At 35.4% G+C, this 25,128-nt stretch overlaps 3 protein-coding genes across 5 annotated transcripts; 2 read left to right on the forward strand and 1 right to left on the reverse strand.

Moving 5' to 3' along the window:
• The first annotated feature begins 115 nt into the window (after positions 1-115).
• On the forward strand, positions 116-9,321 carry LOC129806254 (ectonucleoside triphosphate diphosphohydrolase 5). Of its 2 annotated transcripts, none has more exons than XM_055854718.1 (7): positions 116-182; positions 878-995; positions 1,056-1,199; positions 4,045-4,124; positions 4,211-4,949; positions 7,868-8,031; positions 8,123-9,321. In XM_055854718.1, exons 1-7 carry the CDS (start codon positions 153-155, stop codon positions 8,210-8,212), a joined length of 1,365 nt encoding a protein of 454 aa, XP_055710693.1. In that variant the 5' UTR covers positions 116-152; the 3' UTR covers positions 8,213-9,321. The 2 variants fall into 2 exon arrangements, with proteins under 2 accessions (XP_055710693.1, XP_055710692.1); XM_055854717.1 differs by lacking the exon at positions 116-182 and adding an exon at positions 257-802.
• LOC129806261 (INO80 complex subunit C) lies at positions 9,103-9,992 on the reverse strand. The gene is made up of 2 exons (XM_055854727.1): positions 9,586-9,992; positions 9,103-9,526 (listed from the first exon to the last, which is right to left on the reverse strand). The coding sequence occupies exons 1-2, from the start codon at positions 9,722-9,724 to the stop codon at positions 9,327-9,329; spliced, it is 339 nt and encodes a 112-aa protein (XP_055710702.1). The 5' UTR covers positions 9,725-9,992; the 3' UTR covers positions 9,103-9,326.
• A 32-nt stretch (positions 9,993-10,024) lies between these two features.
• On the forward strand, positions 10,025-24,062 carry LOC129806245 (lysine-specific demethylase RSBN1L). Of its 2 annotated transcripts, none has more exons than XM_055854697.1 (6): positions 10,025-10,749; positions 15,094-15,170; positions 15,300-16,622; positions 19,223-19,359; positions 19,461-19,891; positions 22,908-24,062. In XM_055854697.1, exons 1-6 carry the CDS (start codon positions 10,446-10,448, stop codon positions 23,825-23,827), a joined length of 3,192 nt encoding a protein of 1,063 aa, XP_055710672.1. In that variant the 5' UTR covers positions 10,025-10,445; the 3' UTR covers positions 23,828-24,062. The 2 variants fall into 2 exon arrangements, with proteins under 2 accessions (XP_055710672.1, XP_055710673.1); XM_055854698.1 differs by having other exon boundaries at positions 15,303-16,622.
• The last annotated feature ends 1,066 nt before the right edge of the window (positions 24,063-25,128 follow it).

A 25,128-nucleotide genomic window follows, 5' to 3' on the forward strand; every position in this document is an offset into this window, starting at 1 on the left:
TTTTCGTCTATTCATGATTTTACATCACATTTGCCACCCAACACTCGGTGTAGGTGCTCGTGTGTGTCCTCCTCCTGACCACAGTCCCAATCTTGACTATCAAACTCTGTGAATTTTAGTGTTAATTTTAATCCCAACGACAAGTGCAGGAAATGGCATCTGAAAGTGTGAGACGACGAAAGGTAAACATTCTGCAGTAAATCCTCTGTTTTCCAGCCCCTGGGCAAACAGTGAAATTGCCCTGACCCAGCACCTGTTGTTTGCACAATCTCCATGTGAATCCACACGGGCTTTGTTCAAGAATTAAAAAAAAAATCAAAGAAGTATGCTTGAGAATCAACACAAGAGTCCTTGAAAGACCGCTTCTTGGGCAGATCCCCATTGATTTTCACGTCAATATTGCCCTCAATGGGCTCAATTACATCACAATTGTACTTCTAATTATATCAGATAGCTTCCTCAGCATGCCCCAAGGCTGATTTTTTGGTCAGTCAATACGCGCGCGGAGATTCTAAGATGTTTTTTTGGCGGTTGTATGTGTAAGGGTGGTTGTTTTTGATATCAGAGAGACGGAAAATTTGATTGAAGAGTAGGCGGTGTGGATGTGTGCGTGCAAAATTTGACATTTCCCCAAAAGAAATTCCCTGCGGAGTGAAATGTGTGAAGAAAAACCATCCGGAAAGGCAAAAAATGCCCTATTTTGACCCCTAAACTGTCCCCTGAGTGTCTCCCGGATTGTCCATGTGATTGAAGTACAAAGTTTAGAATGGTGGAAAACTACAAATACACGTTGATTGATGAGGTGCAAAGAATTTCCCTGCCCAGACTTTCAGAGTCCATCCCACAGAGGTAATACCCCTTATTCTCGATGTTTCAGCAAGCCAGTGAGGGCGAGAAGCCGATGCCACGTCGGAAGGCCAGCAAACAGCAAAATGATCTACAATTTTCCTTCATCTGCCTCCTGCTCTGTGTTGTAATCCTCATCTTCTTGCTGGGTTAGCTAAATCCCCTCTTCCCTTTGAGTCGAAGTCTCTTCAATGAGATTTTTGTTCCAGGAATGTACACAGACTCCTTCCATCCCATCATTGACGGAATAGCCGTTGGATTGGGCTACCAGGAGAAACAATTTGCTGTGATACTCGATGCTGGCTCCACGGGAAGTCGTGTGCTGGCTTATGAGTTCCACAAAGGCTATCTGGGTGAGAATTTGTTCATAGGGTATTTGCTCCACTTTTCGCTACTTTTAACCAGAATTGTTAATCTTTCTTTAAATAATTTTGTAATGGTGCTATTCCAATGAAAAATTAAAAGGAGATTTTTTTAGTACATGATTGTCCTCAGGTGCTTCTGCATTATCGACTTTTCTTTGTTTTGATTCCTGTTTCGACTTTTTTCAATTTTCGTCATGTTCTAAATCTGCAAAACAATTATGACAGTATCCAACATAAAGAAAAGTCGATTATGCAGAAAAGCTTATAAAAGCAGTCATGTACTAAATTTTTTTCTTCTGTTGAACATGTTTTTTTAGCAGTACTGTTTTCAAGTGCTTCTGAAATATCGAATTTTCTTTGTGTTGGTTCCTATCTCGATTGTTTTCACTAGTCCTCACCGTGTTCTAAAACCACTAAACAGTAGCAACAAGAACTAATATAAAGAGAAGTCGATAATGCAGAAACACTTGGGAACAGTAAAGTGCTATAAAGCATGTTCAATTTTCATGGGAATCGCACCGCATTATTTATACGCCGCACCACAATTCATTGTAGAAATACAACTAATAGATTAGAAATGTTTCTATGCAAAACGGAGATATTTTTAGAGCTACTGAAGCGCACCAAAGACACCCTTGAAAATTAAAAAAAAAAAACGAAAGTGTCCGAAACGCAGAATCATTAAAAAAAACACAGAAATATTTTTAGAATAGAACCACAAAAAGCAAAGGGTAATTCATATTGAAAAGCCCTTCTTAATTGTCCGAGTAATCCAAGAACTGCATTGCGAAATCCGAAAACTCAAAAATTGCATCGCGAAACTCCCAACGAAACCAAAAATTGCATCATAAAAACCGAGAAACGTAAATTTTGCATTGCTAAACCCAGGGGCATGACGTTTCCTATGTTTCCCATATGTTTCTAACGTGCCGAAAAAACTTTTGAATTTGTTAGCTGCTTTCTGTCGTTGTAGACTGAATTAGCAAAAATTATAAATACAAAATAAAAACCAACTTAATAGTAAATAGGCAACTGAAAATCCCAAATTGGCAACCTATTGGAGATATGTCGTGAAATGTGTACGAAAACAGTAGAACATTTACACTGAAACCGGTCGCATTTTTCAGAGCTAATGTCACCTCCCTGGCTAAACCTAAGTATGAAGAAATCCTTGCCAGAAAAATGGGAATGAATTGAATTACCCTTAGACAAAAACGTTTCTAGGAACGAAAAATACATTTTCAAACACAGAAATATTTTTAGAAATATACAGAAATATTTTAGTAACACATGAACGGATTTAGGAAACGTAAATATTTCCGGAAATACGGAAACGCTTGGAAAACTTTTCGTAAATGTGGTCTAAAAGATAATTTTTTAAACGTGGCTAGCATTGCTGAAACGTGCCAATTAGAAACACGAAAACTTTTCTAAAAAAAATATTTGAAATATTTGAAACATACTTGCGTTGCGAGAAATAATCGAAACAAAGCAAATGCAGTTAGTACAGTTGTTGTTCCAACCGACGAAATTTCGAAACATTTTGTAAAAACACAAAAATGCGCCCAGGACAGATGAAAACGCTTCCAAGAAACATCAAAATGTTTTGTAAAAAAGCAAAAATGTGTCTTAGGAAAACGAAAACGCGGTCAAGAAACATCGAAAGGTTTTGTAAAAAGTAAAAAAAACAAAAAACAAAAATGAGTCTTAGAAACACGGAAACGCGTTCAAGAAACATCAAAAGGTTTTGTAAAAAAGCAAAAAAGTGTCTGAAAAGGGGTTCAAGAAACACCGGAGGGTTTTGTAAAAAGAATGTGTCTTAGAAATACGAGAACGCCTTCAAGAAACATCGAAATGGTCTCTTATTCACTAAAATTGGATTATTTTAGTATATTTCAGGTTATGCTTAAACCAACCGAAACAAAAAATTTCTAGGTCCGTGTTACGTGTATCTATCATAATTCCAAAGATTGCAAATTTGATGAACTGAAAGAATGTTGGTTAAAAGAATTTATTAGACATTATTTTGTAATTACCAGAATTTAGGGTTATATAAGGCATAACCTTTAAGGAAACCTTTAATATTTAGTGTAGCATAATTTTCTTGATAATTCGAAAGCTTGAAATATTTTTCGCAAATATAAAAAAAAATACTAGATCTAATTTATTTTATAAATATATATTTTTTTATTTTTTTAAGTTTGAGGTTAAAATTTTATTCCTTTCAGGATCAAATAATTTTTAATTCCACATTTTCTTTTTTTTTCGGTTGAAATAAATGATTGAAAGTCCCCTTATCGACGAATTTAGAGATTCTGTTTCACAAAATATTTGGTTTTGCTTAACATAACCTATTTTTTTTTAATTAACCTATTTTTTAAATAAAGCATAGTACAAAGCTGATTGTCAATTTTTTGATCGCAAATTCCATTATACGGCAAGAGAATAAGAAATTCTTACTTATTAAAATTTTGCTTCATCAAATTTATGCCATATACTTATTTTGAGGTTAGGAGTAACATAACCTCAAACTGAATAAATCATTCAGTTTTCCAAATGAAGAACGAATAATATTACCTATTACAATTGTTTATCTAAAATGGTTATACACTGTAGGAGACTAAGAAGAAAACCTTCCATATAAATCGTGCTATGCTTTTTGAGGTTAGATTTAACATAACCTCCAAATATTTTTGAATAAAATCGTTACAAGTTGATGCCAAATAGTTTAAGTTTAAAGAAAGTTCAAATGGCGAAAAGTGGCTAATGCAACCCTATCCTAAATTTTTCTAAAAGAAAAAAAAGATAAGAAACTTAATTGTTTTTCTCACAGACGGCAGATTAGTTTTAGACAATGAGTTGTTTAAACAACTCAAACCGGGCTTATCGGCATTTGCAGACAAACCAAATGAGGTAAAAAAAAATAACTTTTGCACCCTGTTCTAATAAAGTCAAACAGCCCATGATGACCCTTAATCCCTTTTTGTTGGTCCACCCAGGGGGCTCAGCAGATTGATAAGTTGCTGCTTGAGGCCAAAAATGTGATTCCCGAGGCGTACTGGGCTTCAACGCCGGTCGTCCTCAAAGCAACAGCTGGTCTTCGGCTGTTGGATCCCAAAAAAGCCGATGGCTTGCTCAGAGCTGTTCGGCAAGTGTTCAAAAAGTCCGGCTTTCTCATTGAAGAGAATGCCGTGGAGATTATGGAGGGAGTGGATGAGGGGATTTTCTCCTGGTTCACGGTGAATTTCCTCCTGGGTCGGCTCAATGGGAAAAATACAGTGGCTGCTCTGGATTTGGGTGGTGGAAGTACTCAAGTTACTTTTGCTCCCAAAGATTTCTCCCAGAACATTTTCGATGGGTACATTTATACAGTTCCCACGGCGGCGGATCATGTGAAAGTGTTTACGCACAGTTACCTGGGATTGGGTCTGCATGCCCTCAGACATGCTGTCTTCACCAGTGGCCTTCCGGACAATCAGACAGCCATTGAGAGTGAATGTGTCAATCCAATTGTTCACAACAAACTCTTCCGGTATGCCAATCGGGAGTTCCATATCAGCGGAAAGGACAACAAAAAGTCCACAGCTGACAATCCCGAGGTGGACTTTGAGACGTGCCTGGAGAATGTCAAAAATAAAGTTCTGCCTCTGGTGAAGCCCAAACCGGTGACCCTGAAGCAACATCAAATTGCCGCTTTCAGTTACTACTTCGAGAGAGCCATTGAGACAGGATTAGTCGGTGAGTTGATCGAATATTTTCTTCCTTTTCAGCTGCCTCGCATTTCAAAACAATTCACCATTTTTACCACATTCTTTTGCAACATAAATTTCCCTCTACACTCTGTGCAATTTTTGGAGCGGGAAGGAAGCTTATCAAGAGACAGCTATAATTGATAAGCTTAATTGAGAGTGATAGCAATTAAAACCCCTTACAGCTCGTTGCTTGCTATCAAAAATTCTATGGGAATTTTTTTTTGGGAGAAACAAAATTACTTGCCTAATCATGAATCTCTTAATCATCTTTTCAATTGAGGGAAGGATTGTGGAAATCTTAGAGGTTTCTGATGAAATACAAATTCTCTGTCAAGAGGTGTGACTCATTTTTTCACTGATCATTGTTTATTGTTCAATCTCAATTTTAACATAAATTTTTGATCATTGTATAGTGCTGTTCCAGTGAAAAATATTTTTTAGCACTACTGTTCTTAAGTGCTTCTGCATTATCGACATTTTTTGCATTGGTTCATGTCCCGACTATTTGGTGGTTTTAGAACACGGAGAAGACGGGAGAAAACAGTTGAAAGAGGAACCAACACAGAGAAAAGTCGATAATGCAGGAGCACTTATTAAATTGATTGACAAATTAAAGAAAAACATTCTGAAATAAGAAATTGCTTCCGAAAAGCACATTTTAAAATAGTCTAAAATGAGTAACTAACATACGGACAAATAAAAGAGTAAAACCGAGAAATGTACATAATTTACGGGTATATTATCGATTCACTACCGATTAAGTCCGATGCAGCCGGGTTGGAAATTTCAAGATCTTTCAAAAAATATGCAAATTTAAGCAAATCGGTTGAAAAATAGGCCCTCCAATGTGGTTAAATTTTGATCTTCGAAAATTCGATGTCCAAACGCTTTTCGAACATAGATGACTACTTCTAAAACTTATTCGAAAATAAAAAAAATATCGTAGGAACTGTTTTCGAAATAAACCAAAAAACATGGTTTTGAATGGAAAGGGCGGAGTTATTCTGTTCTTCTCCATTATTACTAAACAGTAGGGAAGGGAACCAATACAAAAAAAAGTCGATAATGCAGGAGCATTTGAGAACAATAAAGTATTAAAAAACATATATATTCATTTTTCATAGGAATAGCTTCATAATTTGGATTGTCTGATAACAACCTTTCATTTTAAAACGTAAAATGAACAACCAATTTTACCCATTTCTGATGTCTAGAATAATTTTCTCGAAGCGATTTTTCACTCCCAAAAGTCACAATCAAATTCGCACGTATTCCGAATTCCGAGGGCCCCTGTAAGGAATCTCTGCTACTACAAGCTATATGTGTTTATCACTAGTCATTTTATATTTTGAATTCATCGACATACTATTTTTTATTTACATCTATTTTGTATTTTGAATTCATCGACATAGTTTTACCGAAAACCGCTTATCTATAATATCTTTCAGTTCGGGACAAGATGGGGGACGTTGACAAAAATCAATTTAGCGCATAAGATATTCGTGCCCTAAAATATATTTGCATTGAAATTATTAGATTAGGCTTAACATAACCTAAAAGTTTTGTTAAATGGTCAAGCAGGCCAAGAATGAATTCATTGTTCGATCTTGAAACTAAACTTTCAAGTTCCAAGTCAGCAGAGTTAGCTGAAAAAAGGTGCGTGTTCAGCATATTTTCGCTGAATACATCAGTAAAAATGTGCTGACCGGTCAGCAATTTTCGAACAAAAAGTGCTAACCAAATATATGGAACGGACACTGCGAATTTTTGTTTAAGGTTAGCAAAATTCAGGGAAAATACAAATATTTTCAGCTGAAATGAAAAGGTTAGCATTTGGTGCTTGCTGGGGTTTCGTATATTTTAAACCCGTTAAATATTTAATAAGTGTATAAATTTAGATTAAAAAGAAAAAGAAACAAATTTACGAAATACGATTTTGATAAATTTAAACGGCTTCTCAAAAAAATATTGAATCATAATCAAAAACGCTATTCTATTTATTTTTCGCTATCAAGTGTATTATGGAAAGGCAAAACCAGTTAGTAGTCTGTAAACTATTCCATTTTGGTTATAAAAAAAATGAGAAGTTGATTAGAACTGACTTAAAACGATCTTTATACCAATATACTGGCCAATCTAGTGTAAACGTTAGCAAAAGGTTCAATTTTATTGGACCTCATTCGCTTTTGTTTAATAATTCAAGTACTTTGAGGTTATATCAAATGTAACCTCAAAAATATAAAGCACATTTTATCGTCTGTGTAGAGGAAGTCTTTGTGTAAATTTATATTCAAGGGTAATCACAGGACTAAAAAGTGTTTTTTTTAAACGTATCAAATTCTAACCTCAAAAAATTAAGTGTTCAAAAAATAAAAACATTTAATTAATAAGGAAAAATTAGAAATATTTCCTTATTTTGCATATGTTGGATGTTTGGAAATTTTGGATATGTTTTAGAGGTTTTTCAAGCGGACATTTAAAGTCCTTATTTGGAAAGTCCATTGAATTATTCCTAATAAAGTTTTTCAAGGTCAAGCTGCTTTTGGGCGATGTATTCAGTGATTCAATCTGTTCAATAAATCGGTTGTGAATCGATTTATAGCATATAACCCACGAGTTCGATCATTCTGCGAAGCTTTTTTCTGTTTTTTGGCTTTTGATATTATATTTTAACCATTTTAACAATTTAATTTTAGGTTATGTCACACCTAACCTTAAAAATTCAAGATTTTTTTCTCTGCTGTTAATAATTTTGTAAAAAATGCACTTTTTAATTTTGTGGGAATTTTTTTACAAAGATTTTCACCAGAAATGCGTAGGATTTAAATTCAATTCAGGACTATTTGTAATCCAAAATTCTTATTAGGATATAAACGTGGTCAATTGATGTGTTTTCTTCTTTAGACCCAAATCTTGGTGGAGAGATAAAAGTTGGGGATTTCTATACGAAAGCACGGGAAGTTTGTGCGATTCCCAACACAGATCAACCTTTTATGTGTCTAGATCTCACCTTCATCTCTGTTCTGCTGCAGGATGGCTTTGGCCTGAAGCCACAGGCTCAGATCAAAGTGAGTTGATTTTATTTATTTATTTTTTTTTTTCAGAGAATTTCAGAAAGGAATTACTTAATCTTTTTTTTTAATTTTTTTTACTACGTAGCTGTATAAGAAAATAGATAATCATGAAATTTCATGGGCACTCGGCTGTGCTTACAACATTTTTTCCAAACGGATGACAACAAAGCAGTGAGGCTGAAATGATTCCCAGGGATTAACAAAAAATAAAGAGACTGCCCAAAATCTTTTGGACGTCTTTCATATCAAACTCTTTCAAAAGGGCTTTAAAGACTAAAAAAAAAAACAAAACAAACGAATCGTAGCGATTAGTGAGAGGGACTGCTCTAGTTTGATGTTCTGGAGGAGGAAGTCCTCCGGAAAGTGCCTTAACAGTCCCTCAAAGTAAAAGAAAAAATTTGTCCTCAATCTGCAGAGATTTTTTTAAAACATTCTTCTTTAGAAAAAAAAAAATTGCACGATTTATTTGAGAATTTTTGTAGATATTTTTCACTATGATCCTTTTTTATTTTGATTTCTTGTACATTCCCTTTCCTAAGAACAGAAATTTGTTAGTTTGTTGCACAATTTGGGAACAGAGTTTATCTTATTGATAGTTGATAATGAAAAATTTTCCATTTTATTCGTGCGTTTAGGACATAATTTATTATAAAGAAAAAATTTGTAAGATAAAAGAAAAACAATGAAAGATGAAAGGATAATCAAATGAAACTAAACTCACCTAACACTCACCTTTGAGAATTTTTAAATGTTTAAAAATATTCACAGGTTAAGAAAATTTGTGTGTTTTTTTCTCTATAAAAAAATAGTCTAGAAAAATTTATTAAACAAATTTGTGGTAAGAGGAAAAAAAAGATGCTTTGGAAGGTAATAGAATTTTTTAAATATTTATTTACTGATAAAAATAAATAAAACAGGGCATAATGAGCACACTGCACAAGGTTTTCCCACCTCATTTTCAAACAGAAGGAAAAGAATATAAAAAAAGAGAAAATACCTCAAGAACATTTTCACCCGGAAATTCTTTAAATATTTGATTCAGGGAATCGATAAAAAAAAAACAGGTGAAAGTTTATTTGAATTGTATTTGAGCAATTCGAGTTTTTACAATGTTGGAGTTGGTTTTCCGGGCTTAAAAAAAATTCACAGAAAAAATATTTATAATAAACTTTTTTAATAAAGTTACCAAATAATTCGTCTCAGCTTTCTGTGAAGTGATTTTTGCACGTCCATGTTAATGATTTCTATTGTTGCAAGATTATTGAATAAATGAGATGATACGTACTTGATTAGCCTACAATACTCGTTGCCCCTCGTAGAGCCAGATATCCAGAAGTTAGGTCCATTGGAAGGCTCCGGACTGTGGAGAATTCTTCAGCATTGTGAAAGTGAAGCTTTGTTTGTGGGTCTGTATACTGAGCTATGAGTCCGGAGATATCAGAATACTTCTTAACAGGCTTAAAGGAAGGTGGTGGATTGATTGAGGAGTCTGGAATAACAAAATCCAGCTCAGAAATTCATCCAGAAGGCTTTCCGGAAAGCTCTTACAAGTTACAGCATCTTTCCACTGAAGGTTTCTCTCACTCGCTAGGATCTTTTTCAGCGATTTCCACATTCGCTTCTTGCTGCCAACGGTATTGGGCCTCATAGAGGACTTTTTGAAAGTTGGTTGAGGTGATTCTTGCATATTTTTCACTGATTTTCCCACGAAAAACTCACTTTCCTCACTGAACTTCAGACGCCATTTGTTATTGTTTTGACCAACATAACCTCACTTTTATCAACTTTAAATTTCCAAATTAGAATTAAATAAAGATCCCCAAAGAAATGCACAGAATCACCTGCAATTGCTCCCAAAAGGATTTTAACTAACTTCTTGCCTGAAGAAAATTCTATTTTCCCCAGAAAATTACAAAATTACCACAACCGGAAGTCCCTGAGCTTCAAGGTTTTTTCTCAAAGTTGGCGCTAGGAGCAAATTCACCCACCACAATCAGCGCCTCTGTAGCAATAAAAGTGAATTGCCCGAGGAAAAGTGCTGGAAAACTTGTGAGAGATTTTACAAATATTGTGGTTTTTTGCTGGAAAATCCCCAAATTTCCCGTGTGAATCTTGTGCAATGGGATGCATTGAAGTGTGTGGGATGTAGTAAAAGTGTATTGTGGGAATTTTGCTAAGTGCTTTCGACACCATTTTGGCGAAATGCTTGTGTTTGACAATTCGGCGGAGTTTCCAAAGCAGTAAACTACGGAAAATTTGTTTAATTCTGCCCGTGACAATTTTCAATGCAGTGAAATATCAGTATAATGTAGCTCAATAGCTGGTGGTAGTGCGGTATTTGAGATAGAGTTTACGCAAAACAACTAAGAAGCTTGTGCAAGTTGAGGGCAGTGGACGACGTGCAAACAATGGCGTCCACACAAACAGAATCAGCCACCGATATTCCCAATTCCAGTCCCACAGCCTCAGCATCAACAGACCCGGATGCTGCGGGCAGTGTGGTGGCTGAGGCTGTGGAGAATGTGGAGGAAGAACCAAAAAGTGAAGTGTTGGGGAAGGAAGATGGTGGGGGGTGTCACAGTGTCCGGGAGGATGTCAAGGAGGCAAATGGGGATGAGCAGCAGGGAGACGTTGTGGTGGCTGCCAGTGACACTCAATTCCAGAAGCAAATTCTTGAGGCAAAAGAAGATGGGGCTCTAGACAAACCAGAAGGTAAGCTTTACTTCATTTACATCCATTGAGGTTGGGGCAGATTTCCTGGTGCATTTCCAAGAAATTCCTTCCTTTGCAGGTTGCAAGAAGGATTAAGGTTTTCTAATAAGAATTCCAAGATTTTCCACTTTACAAAAGTTCTGTTCTTGTGTCTCGTATTGAAGGAAAATGGTGTGTTGTATGAGATAAATGGTATTGTTCATGGCTAAATTTCTATTTATAATGGTTCCGGCACACCTTTTAGATAAGGAAAATTTCATGAAGTCGAAATTCGAATCCCTTTCTCTCTCACACGCTTTGCATATGCCTATCTCACTTTTTCACACTCTTCTTCTTCCTTTAAACATCACAACAAATTCAATTTAGTTCAATCGAATTTGGAGAACGGAAGAATGAGACAGATATATGCAAAACGAGTGAGAAAGGGATGTGAATTTTGATTTCATTAAATTTTCCTAATCTAAATTGTGTGACAGAGCCATTACCAATTAATAGAAAAAGAATACCTGGAATTATAAATGGCTCTAGCACAACTTTTAGATCAGGAAAATTTTATGAAGTCGAAATTCGAATCCCTTAGCTTAGAATTTAGCTCAATCGAATTTGGTATGCGAAAGAATGAGATAGTCATACGGAAAACATGTGAGAAAGAAAGGGATGCGAATTTCGACTTCATGAAATTTTCCTGATCTAAAAGGTGTGTCAGAACCATAAGAAAAAAGAAATTTAATTTTCAAAACAACTTTCCTAAAATTTAATAAAAATCGAATTAATAATTTTTTAAATATTCTCAAATTGCATAATTACAGAATGTTTACAATATTTTTATAACGCCTCCGACACACATAGAATTGGTAAATTTCATGAAATCAAAATTCGCATCTTTTATAAGATTTGCAAAACGTATCCAGCGTATCCCATTTTTTGGACTCAAAATTGGTTTAAACTAAATTTAATTTAGTGTGATATTCGAAAGAAGAAGAATAGGATAGATATTTGTGGAATTTTTGAGAAAGAAAGGTATGTGAATTTTGATTTTAGATCAGGAAAATTTCATGTAATCAAAATTCGATTCCTTGTCTCTCTCACACGCTTTGCATAAGTCTATCCTAATCTTTTGGACTGTACTTCACAACATCACAACAAATTCAATTTAGCTCAATCGAATTTAGAATGCGAAGGAATGGGACAGACATATGCAAAACGTGTGAGAAAGAAAAAGGATGTGAATTTTGATTTCATGAAATATTCCTGATCTAATAGATGTGGCGGAGCCATAATGGCTCCGGCACACATTTTATATCAGGAAAATTTCATGAAGTTGATATTCGAAACCCTTTCTTTCTCACATGTTTTAGCATACGACTATCTCATTCTTTCGCATACTAAATTCGATTGAGCTAAATTGAATTTGGAGTGATGTTTAAGAGAAGAAGAAGAAGAAGAAGAGTGCCAGCGAATCAGTTAGAAATATGCAAAACATGTGAGAAACACATCCGAATTTGGACTTCATGAAATTTTCCTGAACTAAAAGGTGTGCCGAAGGGATTTAGTTTAGAAAATTACAATTGGTAATTTGAATTTAAAAAATGTAAGGCTTCCTTTGCCCAACTATTTACTTGAATTTATAGACTTTTAAACTGTTAAATTTTCCAATTCTAATGGCCCTGGCACGCCTTTGGATTAGACAACGAACTCAAAATTGACAAACGTTTTGCAAAAAGTCTGTCTTTTTCACATTCTTCTTTTTCTTATTTTGAACATCACAACAAATTCAATTTAGTTCTTCAATTTAATTCTAAATTTGAATACGAAAAAGTGGGATATACATATAAAAAAACATTTAAGGAAGGGATATGATTTTTGATTTCACGTAATTTTGCTGATCTAAAAGGTGTGCCAGATATAAGTTATAATTTTTTTCTAAGTGGAACATAAAATAAAATCAATTTTCCTAGTTTATAAAAAGAAAAATAAAAATACTCAATTTTATCGTCAAGATCAAAATTATGTTAAGCGAAACTCTTCAGATTCTTGTGGCTCTGACACACCTTTTAAATTAGGAAAATTTCGTGTAAATCATAATTCATATCCCTTCCTTTCTCAAACGTTGTTTATCCCACTCTGTTTCCTACTTAAATTCAAATTGAATTTGTTCTGATGTTCAAAAGAAAAGAAGAGTGCGAAAAAATAGGATAGATATATACAAAGAACCGGCTTTAAAAATTTGGGATTCCCCGGACATAACAATTTGTAAGTTCGAACTTACGGCACATTTTTTAGAGAAAGAAAATTTCATGAAATTGAAATTCACATCCCTTTCTTTCTCGAAAGATTTGCATAAGTCTATCTCACTCTTTCGGATTCAAAATTGAACTGAACAAAATTTAATTTAGCTTGATGAAATTTTCCTGATCTAAAAGGTGTGTCAAAGCCATTAAATTATTATTTTTTATAGTGGGTTTATGATGATTAATGTTTACCCTGGTTTTCTAAGTGTCACAAAAACATGTGCTAGAAAAATAGCATTAAATTGCCTTTAAAATACATGATACCTCCTAAAAACGGTTAAGGCAAGTTCCATCTAAGCAAAGATGCGCAAATTTTTGTCTCCGGTGTAATATTTCCGGTCAAAATGAAGCCTACAAAAGTGGCCAAATTTTGTACGTATCTGGATAAACCGGGAGAACTTGTCCACAAAATTTTAATTTTCCTCTGGAGGAAAATCTAAGTGTTTTCAGGGATTTTGTGAGGTGGAATTACGAATTTAATACGTAGGAGGATTTTTGACATTAGTGGTAGGGGAGACCGGGGAGGTTTGGGACAGGGGTAGTGTGGGACAAGGCAGTTTTTTCATTAATTTTTGAAATAAATGGGATTTGACCACTACTTAATCGTAAACAATTTTAAGATGTATCTTGACTAAAACAATGGATATCCTCAGTTTTATTGTTTTAATTCTATGAACACTTTCTTAAAAATGGATAAAAATCGTATATTTTGACGTCTCAGTTTTCCTCTTTGTATTTTATATCAGCGATATATAATCAAAACTTTTTTATCTCATTAGGTAACAGTGTAATCTGGAAACATATTTTTATATCAGTTTCAGAGATTATACGCTCTTGTTTTTTACATAGAGGTTTTAAATACCAAAACTACACGTGGGGATGTTTGGGACACCTGAAAGGGGATGAGTGGGACATTGATTTCCGACAAGATTGAAGGTGGTATGCAATTGTTTATTGTCAAAATGGAGAGTAATGCCCAGTTTCTACTGGAAATCTCCCTCTTCTGCAAACTTTATCAGTTGAGCAGTTGTTTACAGGGACAATAAACCATCAATGTCTTGGCAAGCAATAATTTACCCCGTTAAACAATATTTTCTCGAAAATTTCTCGAGCAATATCCTCTACAATTCTCACAAATTCTCCAGAAAGGGCAAGATGAGAGCTTTTTCAGAGAAATAAGGAAAAAAAACATGTAACATGCAGTTGTCGTAAAATCAAACAGGTATCCGTCAATGAGTTCAAAACCAAAAGTTGCAAGAAAATCTACTCGCGTGAGGAATTTGATGATCATGATTGCAATACTTAGAATAAAAAGCAAAGAAAGGTAGATCGAAAATAATAACAAAATACTTTAAATAATTGATTGACAATAAATGACTCTACTGTACAAATAAAATTTTTATTAATTTCTAAGTATGAAATAAAAGATAAAAATTTTTTATTTCTGTTAGAAATATTTTTAATCTGGTATTAAAAATTAATTAACGTGTTCCAGTAATACAAATTATGCGAGAAAAAACGCGTCCCAAACATCCCTTTTTGCGTCCCATACTGCCCCACATCGGGGAGGTTTGGGACAAAGCGTCAAGTTAAATGTTTTATCTTCTCCAAGAAAACTAATTTGTTTTCCAACTTCCATCGAGTACTTTTTATAAAGTCAATACCCATAGCCATAAGTATCCTGTAGACCGCATAAAATTGTAATACACTAACGTGGTTTTTTGGAATACTGTCTCAAAGTCAAAACATGAAAAAGTGTCCCAAACCTCCCCGGTCTCCCCTACCTCTAAAACGTATGCAAAAATGAAAGAAATCGTAGGAGCTGTTTTCGAGATAAACCAAAAAGTCGTGTTTTCGGTGGGGTAGTTTTTCGGAATTCATCAGCAGAATATTAAAAAATTTTTTAGAGATGAAAAATATGAACAATCACAGTAATCTTAGAAAAAAAGTAATTCAGGAAAATGCGCAAGAAATTTTGCACTGACCTTAAAGTGTGGAATAAATGGCTGCGGTGAGATTTCTAACAATTCTCTCTCTCTTCCATTCTCTGCAGATTCAACCATGGAGGCTCACCAGAAGAAGAAGAAGTGCAAAAAGCGAGAGAAAGAGAAGGAAAGGAAGCACGAAAAGGTAATGTAGAATTATTCTCAAGTTGTGTGGCTAATTGTTTGATGATGGAAAGTTTGTGGAAGAGAGAGAGAGAGATGTTTTGTTGTTGTTTTCCTTGTTGAATGTTTGTTTGTTTGTCGCGTGGTGCAGCAGGAGGACAAAAATCGCCGTCAATCCTCAGAGGACTCACGCACGAGTCACGAGAGTGAAAAGTACAGTGATAACAGTTCCTCATCGTCAATTAGCAGCAGCACCAGGGATGAATCCAAGAGATCCATCAAGAAATCAAGTGAAAGTGCCTCGGGGAATGAGAGAGGGGAAAAGGAAGGGAAGGAGGAGGAGGAGGAGGAGGAGGAGGAAAAGGGGGTTAGGGTGAAGATGAAGGAAGAAGAAGTGTTCGCTGGGGGATTTAGTGGTTTGAGTGAGAAGAAGATGTCGGAGGAGAAGAGGCAGGATGTCTTCATTAAGAAGGATTACTTGCCGAATCCGGTGAATTTGATGAAGCCCGAGAAGACACGTGAAGATGTCGCTAGGGTACTTGTGTTTGACACAGAAGACAAAGTGGTGCAGGTGAAGGAGGAGAAGATGGCAATCGAGGAGCAGCAGCAGCAGGAGACTAAATTGGAGTCTCCGGTGAGAAATGGTGATACTGCAGTTAATGGTGTTGAAAAGGAGGCTGAAAATGTTGCTAAGTCCAGTCAGACTTCAAGCAGGAGTGATTCCACCAGGAATCACAGCAGCAGCAGCAGCAGCAGCAGTCATCGGCATCATCACAAATCCTCCTCATCCTCATCATCATCCCACAAGAGCAGTCGAAGTGACTGTTCCAAGTGCTACAGACGCTCCAAAGTCAAGAAGGTGAATGTTGGGATTCAGTGCAGGGCTCACAAGGCAACTGAATCCACAGCAACGGCAACAACAACAGCACCGGAAACACCAAATGCTGCATCATCCCAGAAAATTTCCACAGCAAATCGCGATGCCAATTGCAATCGCAATGAATATGCTCATCTCAAATACGGCAAATACTTTCGTCGGGAGACACATCCCAATGGCGGTGCTTCGGTGGTGCATATGTATCAGGATGAAATTGATGCACTGTCACCGTCGCGGATGACAGAATTGGTGGATGAATTTTTTTCGGTGGTTTTCAGTGAAGATGAAAATGGCTTTGCGCACAATGTCATGGGAATTGTGCACGATGCAGCGGCCTATTTGCCGGATTTACTGGAGCATATGGCTGAAAATTATGCTTCATTGACGGTTAAAGCGGGAGTTCTGGGAAGGAATTCGGACATTGAGACTTCGACGATGCTGCAGTATCATGAGCAAGTGGCCAAGAATTATTCACAGGGAACTTTTCGGTATGGACCGCTGCATCAGATTAGTTTGGTCGGGAAGGTTCATGAAGAAGTTGGGGGCTATTTTCCGGATTTGCTGAGTAGACTCGAGAAGAATCCTTTCCTGAAGAAGGTGAGTTTGTTTTTTTTTATTTCAAAAATAAATATGAATTATTTGATTTACAGTGGCTTACAGATAAATTGGAACACTTGAGTAATTCGCACCATTGCAATCGAAGAGACATTAGTTTTTTTCTCAAAAAATGACAAAAAGATGAAGGAAGAAAGAGCATTTCCAATTTAGACTTTTCAGAATAGATTTTAATCCACTCAATATTTAAGGAAATTGGGAGTGTCTCCACTGAGAAAAAAAGAGGGTGCGATTAATTTTTTTCCTCGTAACTTTAACACTTTTTAGGTGTAAAAATATATCAACATTTTTTAATGTTAATTTTACACCTTTTTAACACTTGGATGGACCCTAGTGGCAGCCGCTGCCAATTTAGTTTTCAATGTTATTTTTTTATAGTGAAGAATATATCATTTCGCCTGGAGGCCTGATTGAATGTGTGCAGAATTTATCTGGCTATTTTTTCGTTATAAAAGTTTTAATATAAATTAAATATTAATGTAAATATATTGCAAAAACAAAAAAAAAGCACTCGGATGGACCAAGTGGCAGTTGCTGCCATATGCATTTTATATGGGAGTTTTACGTTCTGCAGATGTAATTTTCTTGATTGTTAGTGTATAAAAGCCTTAAAAGAACAAATTGAAAGTGTTTTTGCAAATTATTGAGAAGAATTATGGGAAATATTCAATTGGGAAATATGAATAATTTTGGGAATTATTCAATTTTTCTCTTACTTCCCAAAGCTAAAAATCCATTTTGTTAAGCAAAGTTAATAGAAAATAGTTAATAGTATTAACTATTGTTCATAAAGTAGAATTTTTGCTTTGAAAAATAAGAGAAAAATTGAAACATTGAAAGGCTGCCGCATTCAAAGGCACACCACTTTCCGTGACTCAATGATTCTGATAAAGATGACAACATCGAATGGTTAAAAATCTTTAGATACAGTACCCAAGGAGGTGAAATTTCTGATTCAGACACCAGAAAAGAACTGACTAAAGCTTCGAATATTAAAATATAAGTAAGAATATCAAAATATTTTGTAAAATCCGATAAGTGGCAGCGGCTGCCTTTTTTTACTTTTGACACTTTTAGTTAGGGTTCTACGAAGTGTTATAAAAAACTACAATGAAAAATAAAGATTTTCGAATTCGAACACATTTTCGAAAAAAATCGAGGATCGAAAATCGAAGATTCGAAGATCGGTTTGAGAATCCAAAGAAGGAATAATTATTTGATTCCTTGTTATTTCATGGGAGTTTCTGTTTGAATTTCGAAATTTTTCGGGAATCAAAAATGTGACAGTTTTCATTTTGTCAAGAAGATTAAAGTTAAGAATGATTAAATATTATCTCTGTACTTATAAGTCGCTATATATTCATTGACTAACTCCTTCAATGCTTTCTTAATAGTTTTTAATCCTTTAAATAATTTTTCAAGAATTTTGAGAGGAAATTCACTTTGAATGTTCCAAATTTTATTTGAATATTCTAACACCAACGAGGAAATCCGAACGCTGACAGTAGGAATCTCCCCAAGAGAAAAGACATTCGGAGATCGATTTCGAAAAATAAGCAATAAAGGATATTTTTACTTCGCGTTTCGTCTGCTTGATGATCGAAATACATGCTCGAATTTCGAAATACCTGGAGTGTCTACATGACAGTCTTTTACTTTATTTTGAGGAAAATCGAAGCAACGATTCTCATAATATTCCTGCCTTATTATAAATTCCTCCCATTGGCCCATTCTTTTAGCATATCTTCTCAATACTTCCATTTTGTGCGAAAATGTAGTTTCAAAACTCGATCTTGCATTTGAATTCTTCGAACATTAACGACATTTTGTTCAAGTAGAGTTTCATTATACCTTTTAGAAGAAACATTTCTGGAAAATAGTTGAAGTCAAAGTCTGGACAAACACCGACTGTGAGTGTACACAATGAGCCCAAACAGAAGTAGATTTTGATTCTCCAATAGTGTCTTGGATAAAAGTTAAATGGAACTCTATTTGCACAAGAAGTCGCTGAAGTGCGAAGTACTCTAGCTGTCAATGGGAAGATTCTTTCCGTACAGAAGTAGATCTTGAAAAATTCGAAAATCTATTTGAAGATCCAAAAAAGAGACTTTCTTACTTCTTAACACTTTCGCAAGGTGTCGGATGTTACATTCTGTTCGAATTTCGAAGTGCTCAAGTGTCAAAATGTGACGGTCTTCACATTGTTGTGAGGAAAAAAAACAGAACAACGACGTTTACTGTTCTTGCCCCAGTATTTAATCAGTCCATAATCACTGAGTAACTCTTTTGCCAGCTTTTTATTGTGATATTTTATAAATTTCCCCGACCTTGTGCGAAAATTTCGTATGAAAATTCGAAATTGAATTTGAATTCTTCGAACATCAACGACTTTTTGTGCAAATAGAGTTACATTTACTTTTTAGCCAAGACACTATTGGGGAATCAAATTCCACTTGTGTTTGCACCCGTTGTCTTCTAGACAGAGTTTTTTCTTCCAAAGAGTGTTTCTATTTTTCTGTCTGTCCCTGTAAATTTTCCCACTTGAATTTGTGTCTGAAAAATGTTACTTTTGTATTTCTCAGGCAATGCCTTGGGGTGAATTGTCAATTGTTAGAATGGATCCTCGTCTCTCCAATGACGGTCCAATCTTGTGGATACGTCCGGGAGAGCAATTAATTCCCACGGCTGAGATCAACAAGACCCCACTCAAGAGACAAAGGTGAGAAATGCACCACAGAGAAAGAATGTGAGAGAAGTAGATGGAATAATCAAAAGAATTAATCCATTGTTCTTGTTTTTTTTTGTTGTTGTAAAATGCAGGACTCGAATAAATGAGTTGCGCAATCTGCAGTACCTTCCGAGGCTGTCGGAGGCACGTGAGGTGATGTTTGAGGATCGCACAAAGGCTCATGCAGATCATGTTGGTCATGGGCACGATCGCATGACCACAGCGGCTGTTGGGGTACTGAAGGCTATCCACTGTGGGAATCCGGAGAAGCAAAATCGCATCACGAAGGATGTGGTGGCTTTTGCTGCTCAGGACTTTCCGCATTTGGTGGAGAAACTTCAGTTGGACCTCCATGAGCCACCAATTTCACAATGTGTCCAATGGGTGGAGGATGCAAAGCTCAATCAGCTGCGTCGCGATGGCATTCGCTATGCCAGGATACAGCTCTATGACAATGACATCTACTTCCTGCCCAGGAACATCATCCATCAATTTAGAACTGTGACGGCCGTTACGAGTATTGGTGAGTCTTTTTTATATTTTTATAAGTTTTTCATTTTATGATTTTGGAGGGAAACTTCGAATCAGGGTTTCTGTCTAAGATAATATTTTTTCAGCGTTCCCTTTTTTCTCAGTCTGATCTGAAAGAAAATTTTACCAAGTTTTAGATCTTGTATTTTCCCGAAAACAGCATAAAAACTAAAATGTATCGATTTTCGAAATTTTAAATCAATTAGCCAAGACACACATTATTCGAAAAGTTTATTTTCATCAGAATTTTCGATTATCGGAAATATCAGAATTTTCGATTATCGAATATTTAGATTTAATGGAATGTGTCTCAGATTAATGCAGCTGTGTTAATTGTACAGTTTAGCCGAGACACTAAGTTCGTACATCATTTGTACGAATTGAACAAAAATCGGAAAACAATAAAATAATAAGAGGTGATTGTAGGAATTTAACAGCCGCAATTACACCATTCAAACATTCAAAGCTGGAGTTAGAAAGAAAAATCTAAGATCCATTTCGAAAGCCAAGGAAAAGATTTTTTTTTATTTTTCCTTTTGTCTCCTTGATGACCTTAAGACACTATGAAAAATGAAATTTCAGCTGTGAATGGGAAGCTTTCCGTACAGGAGTAGATCTTGAAAAAAACGAAAATTCGAAAAACAAAACGAAAATGAGCCCTAACCTGTAATTTTAATGTTCCAATATGTGTTCATTATAAAAAAAAAATTTCGAACAAATCTTCCATTGTGTGTCATAGAAAGGTATTCATGGATGGTATTTCTTCAAATACATTTTGATTCATGAGTCTTGGAAAATCTGTCATTGTGGTTTGTGTCTGAATAAAACCTCTGAGCTGTTATAATACTCCCATTTGTGTCTTGACTAAAATTGAAAGTCTGGCACATTTCTATTTTATTTCGAAACAATTCGAACTTGTTTTGAGGTTAATAATGATCATGTAAAAGGGGAAGAGGGGTATGAGGCACGGAACTAACTCATTAAACTTCTCCAACCGCAAGGTTTTATGATAATGTTATGCACATTTATGCCCATATTAGCAGACTTTATAATTGTATGAAAATTGGCATTTGGTGAAAACCGTAAAAACTTGTGACTACTGCACTTATAGCAATTAATGTTTGACACAAAAAAAACTAATTCCTTGGAAGTTTAGATGTTCGAAATATTCGAACACTGCCCATTGAGCTTTCGGAGGGAGTTATGAAAGAACCGAGGTTAGGGAAAATGGAGTCATTCTCGAAAAAAATGATGGGCCCATAGCAAAAAGGCAACGTAAAAAGCTGCGCCGTAAAAAGGTTGTTCCGAAAAGTAAACGAAAAGGAAACGAAACCATACTAAACTTCATCAGGAAAACTCATCTTCTCACAACTCAACAGTTTTCTTATCATGAAAAATCTCAAGGATTTATCTGACCAAATCTTCATTTCCCTCCTTTCTTTAGAATTAGGGCAGAATCACATTGACAGTAAAATGCTCACCGTCACCGTCAAAGCCCTCACCGTATTTCGTTGATTTACGCGTTTTCATTGTAATTTTTACACAAATTCTCAATTTACCGTGTTACATTATCTCATATTCGGTGGCACTAGGTGAAAATAATATAAGAAAATTGAAGAAATAAAACGAAAATGCGAGAAACGGTGAGCAAAAAAACTATACGAAAAACTGTAGCAAAAAATCCTACAGTTTTTTTTTTGCTTACCGTTTATCGCATTTTCGCTTTATTTATTCAATTTTCTTATACTATTTTCACCTAGTGCCACCAAGTATGAGACAAGGTAATATCGTAATGAAGAATTTGCGTAAGAATTGCAATGAAAATGCGTAAATCAACGAAATACGGTGAGGACTTTGACGATGACGATGAGCATTTTACTGTCATTGTGATTCTGCCCTTAAAATACTCTTCAAATAGACAATGTCAGGGAATTATTTGACTAAAATACCGAAGTTTGTCAAAAGATTTCTCCTGGTTTCCCCATGTAATCACAGAACCTCTGGGATTTTCTTCAGTATTTTGACAAGAACGCCCAAAATACCCAAGTTGGTCGGGAGATTTCACCTAGTTGCTTTTCTAGAAGTTGTGATTAAAAACAAGCACAGCTTAATCATAAAACGGTTAAGATTTCTCTTGAAAAGACGCACAGCTGAATAATAAAACGCTTAAGATTGCGCTTAAAACACGCACAGCTCCATCTTAAAACGGGTAAGCTTGCTCTTAGAAACACGCACAGTTCCGTCATAAAAAGGTTAAGATTGCTCTTAAAAACACGCACAGCTCAATAATAAAAGCTTACGGTTACGCTTAAAAACACGCACAGCTCAATAATAAAAGCTTACGGTTACGCTTAAAAACACGCACAATCCTTGAGATTTTTACATGATGAGAAAATGTGTTGAGTTGTGAGAAGATGAGTTTTCCTCGTGGAGTTTAGTATGGTTTCTTTTCCTTTTGCGGTACACTTTTCGAAACAACCTTTTTACGTTGCCTTTTTTTCTATGGGCCCCTCAAATGACAATCCTTTCCAAAGTTATTTTTGTGCGCCAGAAGGTAGGCAAGTGTCACTGACGGAAAGCTCAGTGCGATAAAATACCGCAATACAATTTAAAAGTATTGAGATTGCCAGAGCTAAATTGAAGGGCACTGCTCTAATGTTTTTTTTATTATTTTATTTTTATTTTTATTTGGAAGAACTTTATGACAATTTAGTGAAATTCACCGTCAAAATTGAAAAGGGTATTTTCTTTGAAGAAAACTTTGGCATTTTTTTTTGGAAGTGAATTAAAAGTGGAATATTGCTCTCAAGTGGTTGTGTGGGTTAAGGAAGAAAAAAAGAAGATCAGGTGAAGAAGAAAAATTCCATGGGGCTAAATTTATCCAAACGGTATTACCCTCAATTATTCATAGAATTTTTTATCATTTTTCTTTCTTCCTTTGAGATTTTCACTTGATAAGATTTTGTTGTTTTTTTTTGTGCATTTTTGCATTTTTTTTCTCCTGTCAGCTTGGCACTTGAGATTGCAAAAGTACTATCCAGATGCTGATGTGATGAATGAGCAGAACAATGGGGAATTGGTGGAACAGCCACCGCAGTACAAAGAACGTCAGACAATTCTGCCCCATCCGATTCCGTTGGATGTGGAAATGAGAAAGTACACGACCCCGGTCAAGCGTACGCACGATGGGAAGCCCAAGAAGAGTGAGAAGAAGGATCTCGAGAGGCGCAAGAGTGAGAGTGATGGGGGAGGGGGAGGGGCAGGAGGAGGATCTGCCAGCAAGAAGAAGACGGAAGAGGCAAAGATTGACATGAGAAAGTTGGTGATTGAGGGTGAAAGTGGGGAGAAGCATAAGCACAAGGGAAGTAGCACGAGTCATAAGCATCATCACAAGGATAAACATAGGAGTAGTGAGCATAGGCATCATGGCTCGTCGGAAAAATCGTCCAGTTCGAAGCACAAGTCCAGCCATTCGAAGTCGTCTGACAGGTCCAGTCGACCGGATGGAGGAGGAATGGGAAGTGGTTCGGGTAGCAGGAGGACGTCCAATGAGTCCAGAGAGAGCAAGAGTTCAGTGACTTCGGGAGGAGGAGGAGCAGGAGATGTGGAAATGTCAGTTGCAACTGAATCGCAAACAATTCCACAGCCACCGGTTCAGCCACAACCTCCGCTTCCAAATGAACTTAGGGATCAACCACCACCACCTCCTTTGCCTCCACTTCCTCCTCCGCCGCCGCCGCCGCAGGAAGATCCACCTCCAGTTGCTCCCGAAGAGCCACTCCCTGTTCCCGTTCCAGTCTCTCCCAAACCACCAACAACTCCGGCAAAAGCAAAGAAACCCCTCACACCTGCCACTCCAGATCTCCTGACGTCCATCATGGCCAGCATGGACTCGACTCCCGGAGGCAGGAGTGGCACTAGCTTCTGATGCAATCAACTGTCCTAAAGATAATAGAAATGTTGAAAAGAGAGTACACACACAAAAAAATAATTGATAATGTTGCTAATAAAAAAAAAAGAAATACCTTACAAAGAGAAATTGAGAATAAAAAAACTTGTAAGAAAATCTTAATTTAATACAATTATCAGTATAAGATTTTGAGTTATTGATAAAAATGAATTTCAGTAGAAATACAATACTTTAATAATTTTATTTCAGAAACGTGTCTTTATTTTTTGACTCTTGAAAAAACATCCAAAGGGAAAATTATTCATCAGCTCTCCGGGGAATACACAGTTGGTAAAAAAATCGATTTTGATCAATTTTGACCAGTAAAAAGTCAATATTGATCAGCGAATTTTTTTCCTCAGTAAAAAGGTCAATTTTGATCAGTAAAAAATCAATTTTGATCAATTAAAGAATTCATTTTCATCACCAAACATAAGCTACTTTTGTCGGCAAAAAAAAAACGATTTTAATCGAGATTAAATTTAAATTTTGATCCGTAACTGAAATCAATTTAAGTCAGTGAAAAATCAATTTTGATCGCAGGAAAGAAAATTAAATTTAATCAGTAAAAAATAAAATTTGATTAGAACAGAAATTGAATTATACTCATTAAAAAAATCAATTTTGGCCAGTAAAAAGTCAATATTGATCAGCGAATTTTTTCCCTCAGTAAAAAGATCAATTTTGATCAGTAAAAAATCAATTTTGATCAATGAAAGAATTAATTTTCATCAGCAAAGACAAGGTATTTTTGTCGGCAAAAAAAACGATTTTAATCGAGATTAAATTAAACGAGGTTAAGTTTAAATATTGATCCGCAACTGAAATCAATTTAAGTCAGTGAAAAATCAATTTTTATCGTAGGAAAGAAAATCAATTTTAATCAGTAAAAAATAAAATTTGATCAAAACAGAAATTAAATTATACTCAGTAATAATCAATTTTGGTCAGTAAAGTCAATATTGATTAGCGAAATCTTTTTCCTCAGTGAAAAGATCAATTTTGATCAGTAAAAAATCAATTTTGATCAATGAAAGAATTAATTTTCATCAGGAAAGACAAGGTATGTTTGTCCGTAAAACAATCGATTTTGATCACTAAAAGAATTAATTTTGATCCGTAGAAAAAATCATTTTTTATCTGGATTAAATTTAAATTTTGATCCGTAACTCAAATAAATTTAAGTCAGTAAAAAATCGACTTTGATCAGTAAAAAGTTCAATTTTGATCAGAAAAGAATTCAAATTATGTGCAGCAAAAAAGAGTAATTTTAGGAAACG

The sequence above is a fragment of the Phlebotomus papatasi genome, chromosome 3, assembly GCF_024763615.1.
Source record: "Phlebotomus papatasi isolate M1 chromosome 3, Ppap_2.1, whole genome shotgun sequence".
Lineage (NCBI taxonomy): Eukaryota > Metazoa > Arthropoda > Insecta > Diptera > Psychodidae > Phlebotomus > Phlebotomus papatasi.

Coding starts and splice junctions, on each gene's coding strand:
- LOC129806254 (XM_055854717.1), top strand. CDS start 767: ATGGTGGAAAACTACAAATACACGTTGATTGATGAG. Junction 4,950..7,867: donor CATTGAGACAGGATTAGTCG/GTGAGTTGATCG, acceptor TTTCTTCTTTAG/ACCCAAATCTTGGTGGAGAG. Junction 8,032..8,122: donor AGCCACAGGCTCAGATCAAA/GTGAGTTGATTT, acceptor TTTACTACGTAG/CTGTATAAGAAAATAGATAA.
- LOC129806261 (XM_055854727.1), bottom strand. CDS start 9,724: ATGCAAGAATCACCTCAACCAACTTTCAAAAAGTCCTCTATGAGGCCC. Junction 9,527..9,585: donor GTGGAAAGATGCTGTAACTT/GTAAGAGCTTTC, acceptor TTGTTATTCCAG/ACTCCTCAATCAATCCACCA.
- LOC129806245 (XM_055854697.1), top strand. CDS start 10,446: ATGGCGTCCACACAAACAGAATCAGCCACCGATATTCCCAATTCCAGT. Junction 15,171..15,299: donor AGGAAAGGAAGCACGAAAAG/GTAATGTAGAAT, acceptor CGCGTGGTGCAG/CAGGAGGACAAAAATCGCCG. Junction 16,623..19,222: donor AGAATCCTTTCCTGAAGAAG/GTGAGTTTGTTT, acceptor TGTATTTCTCAG/GCAATGCCTTGGGGTGAATT.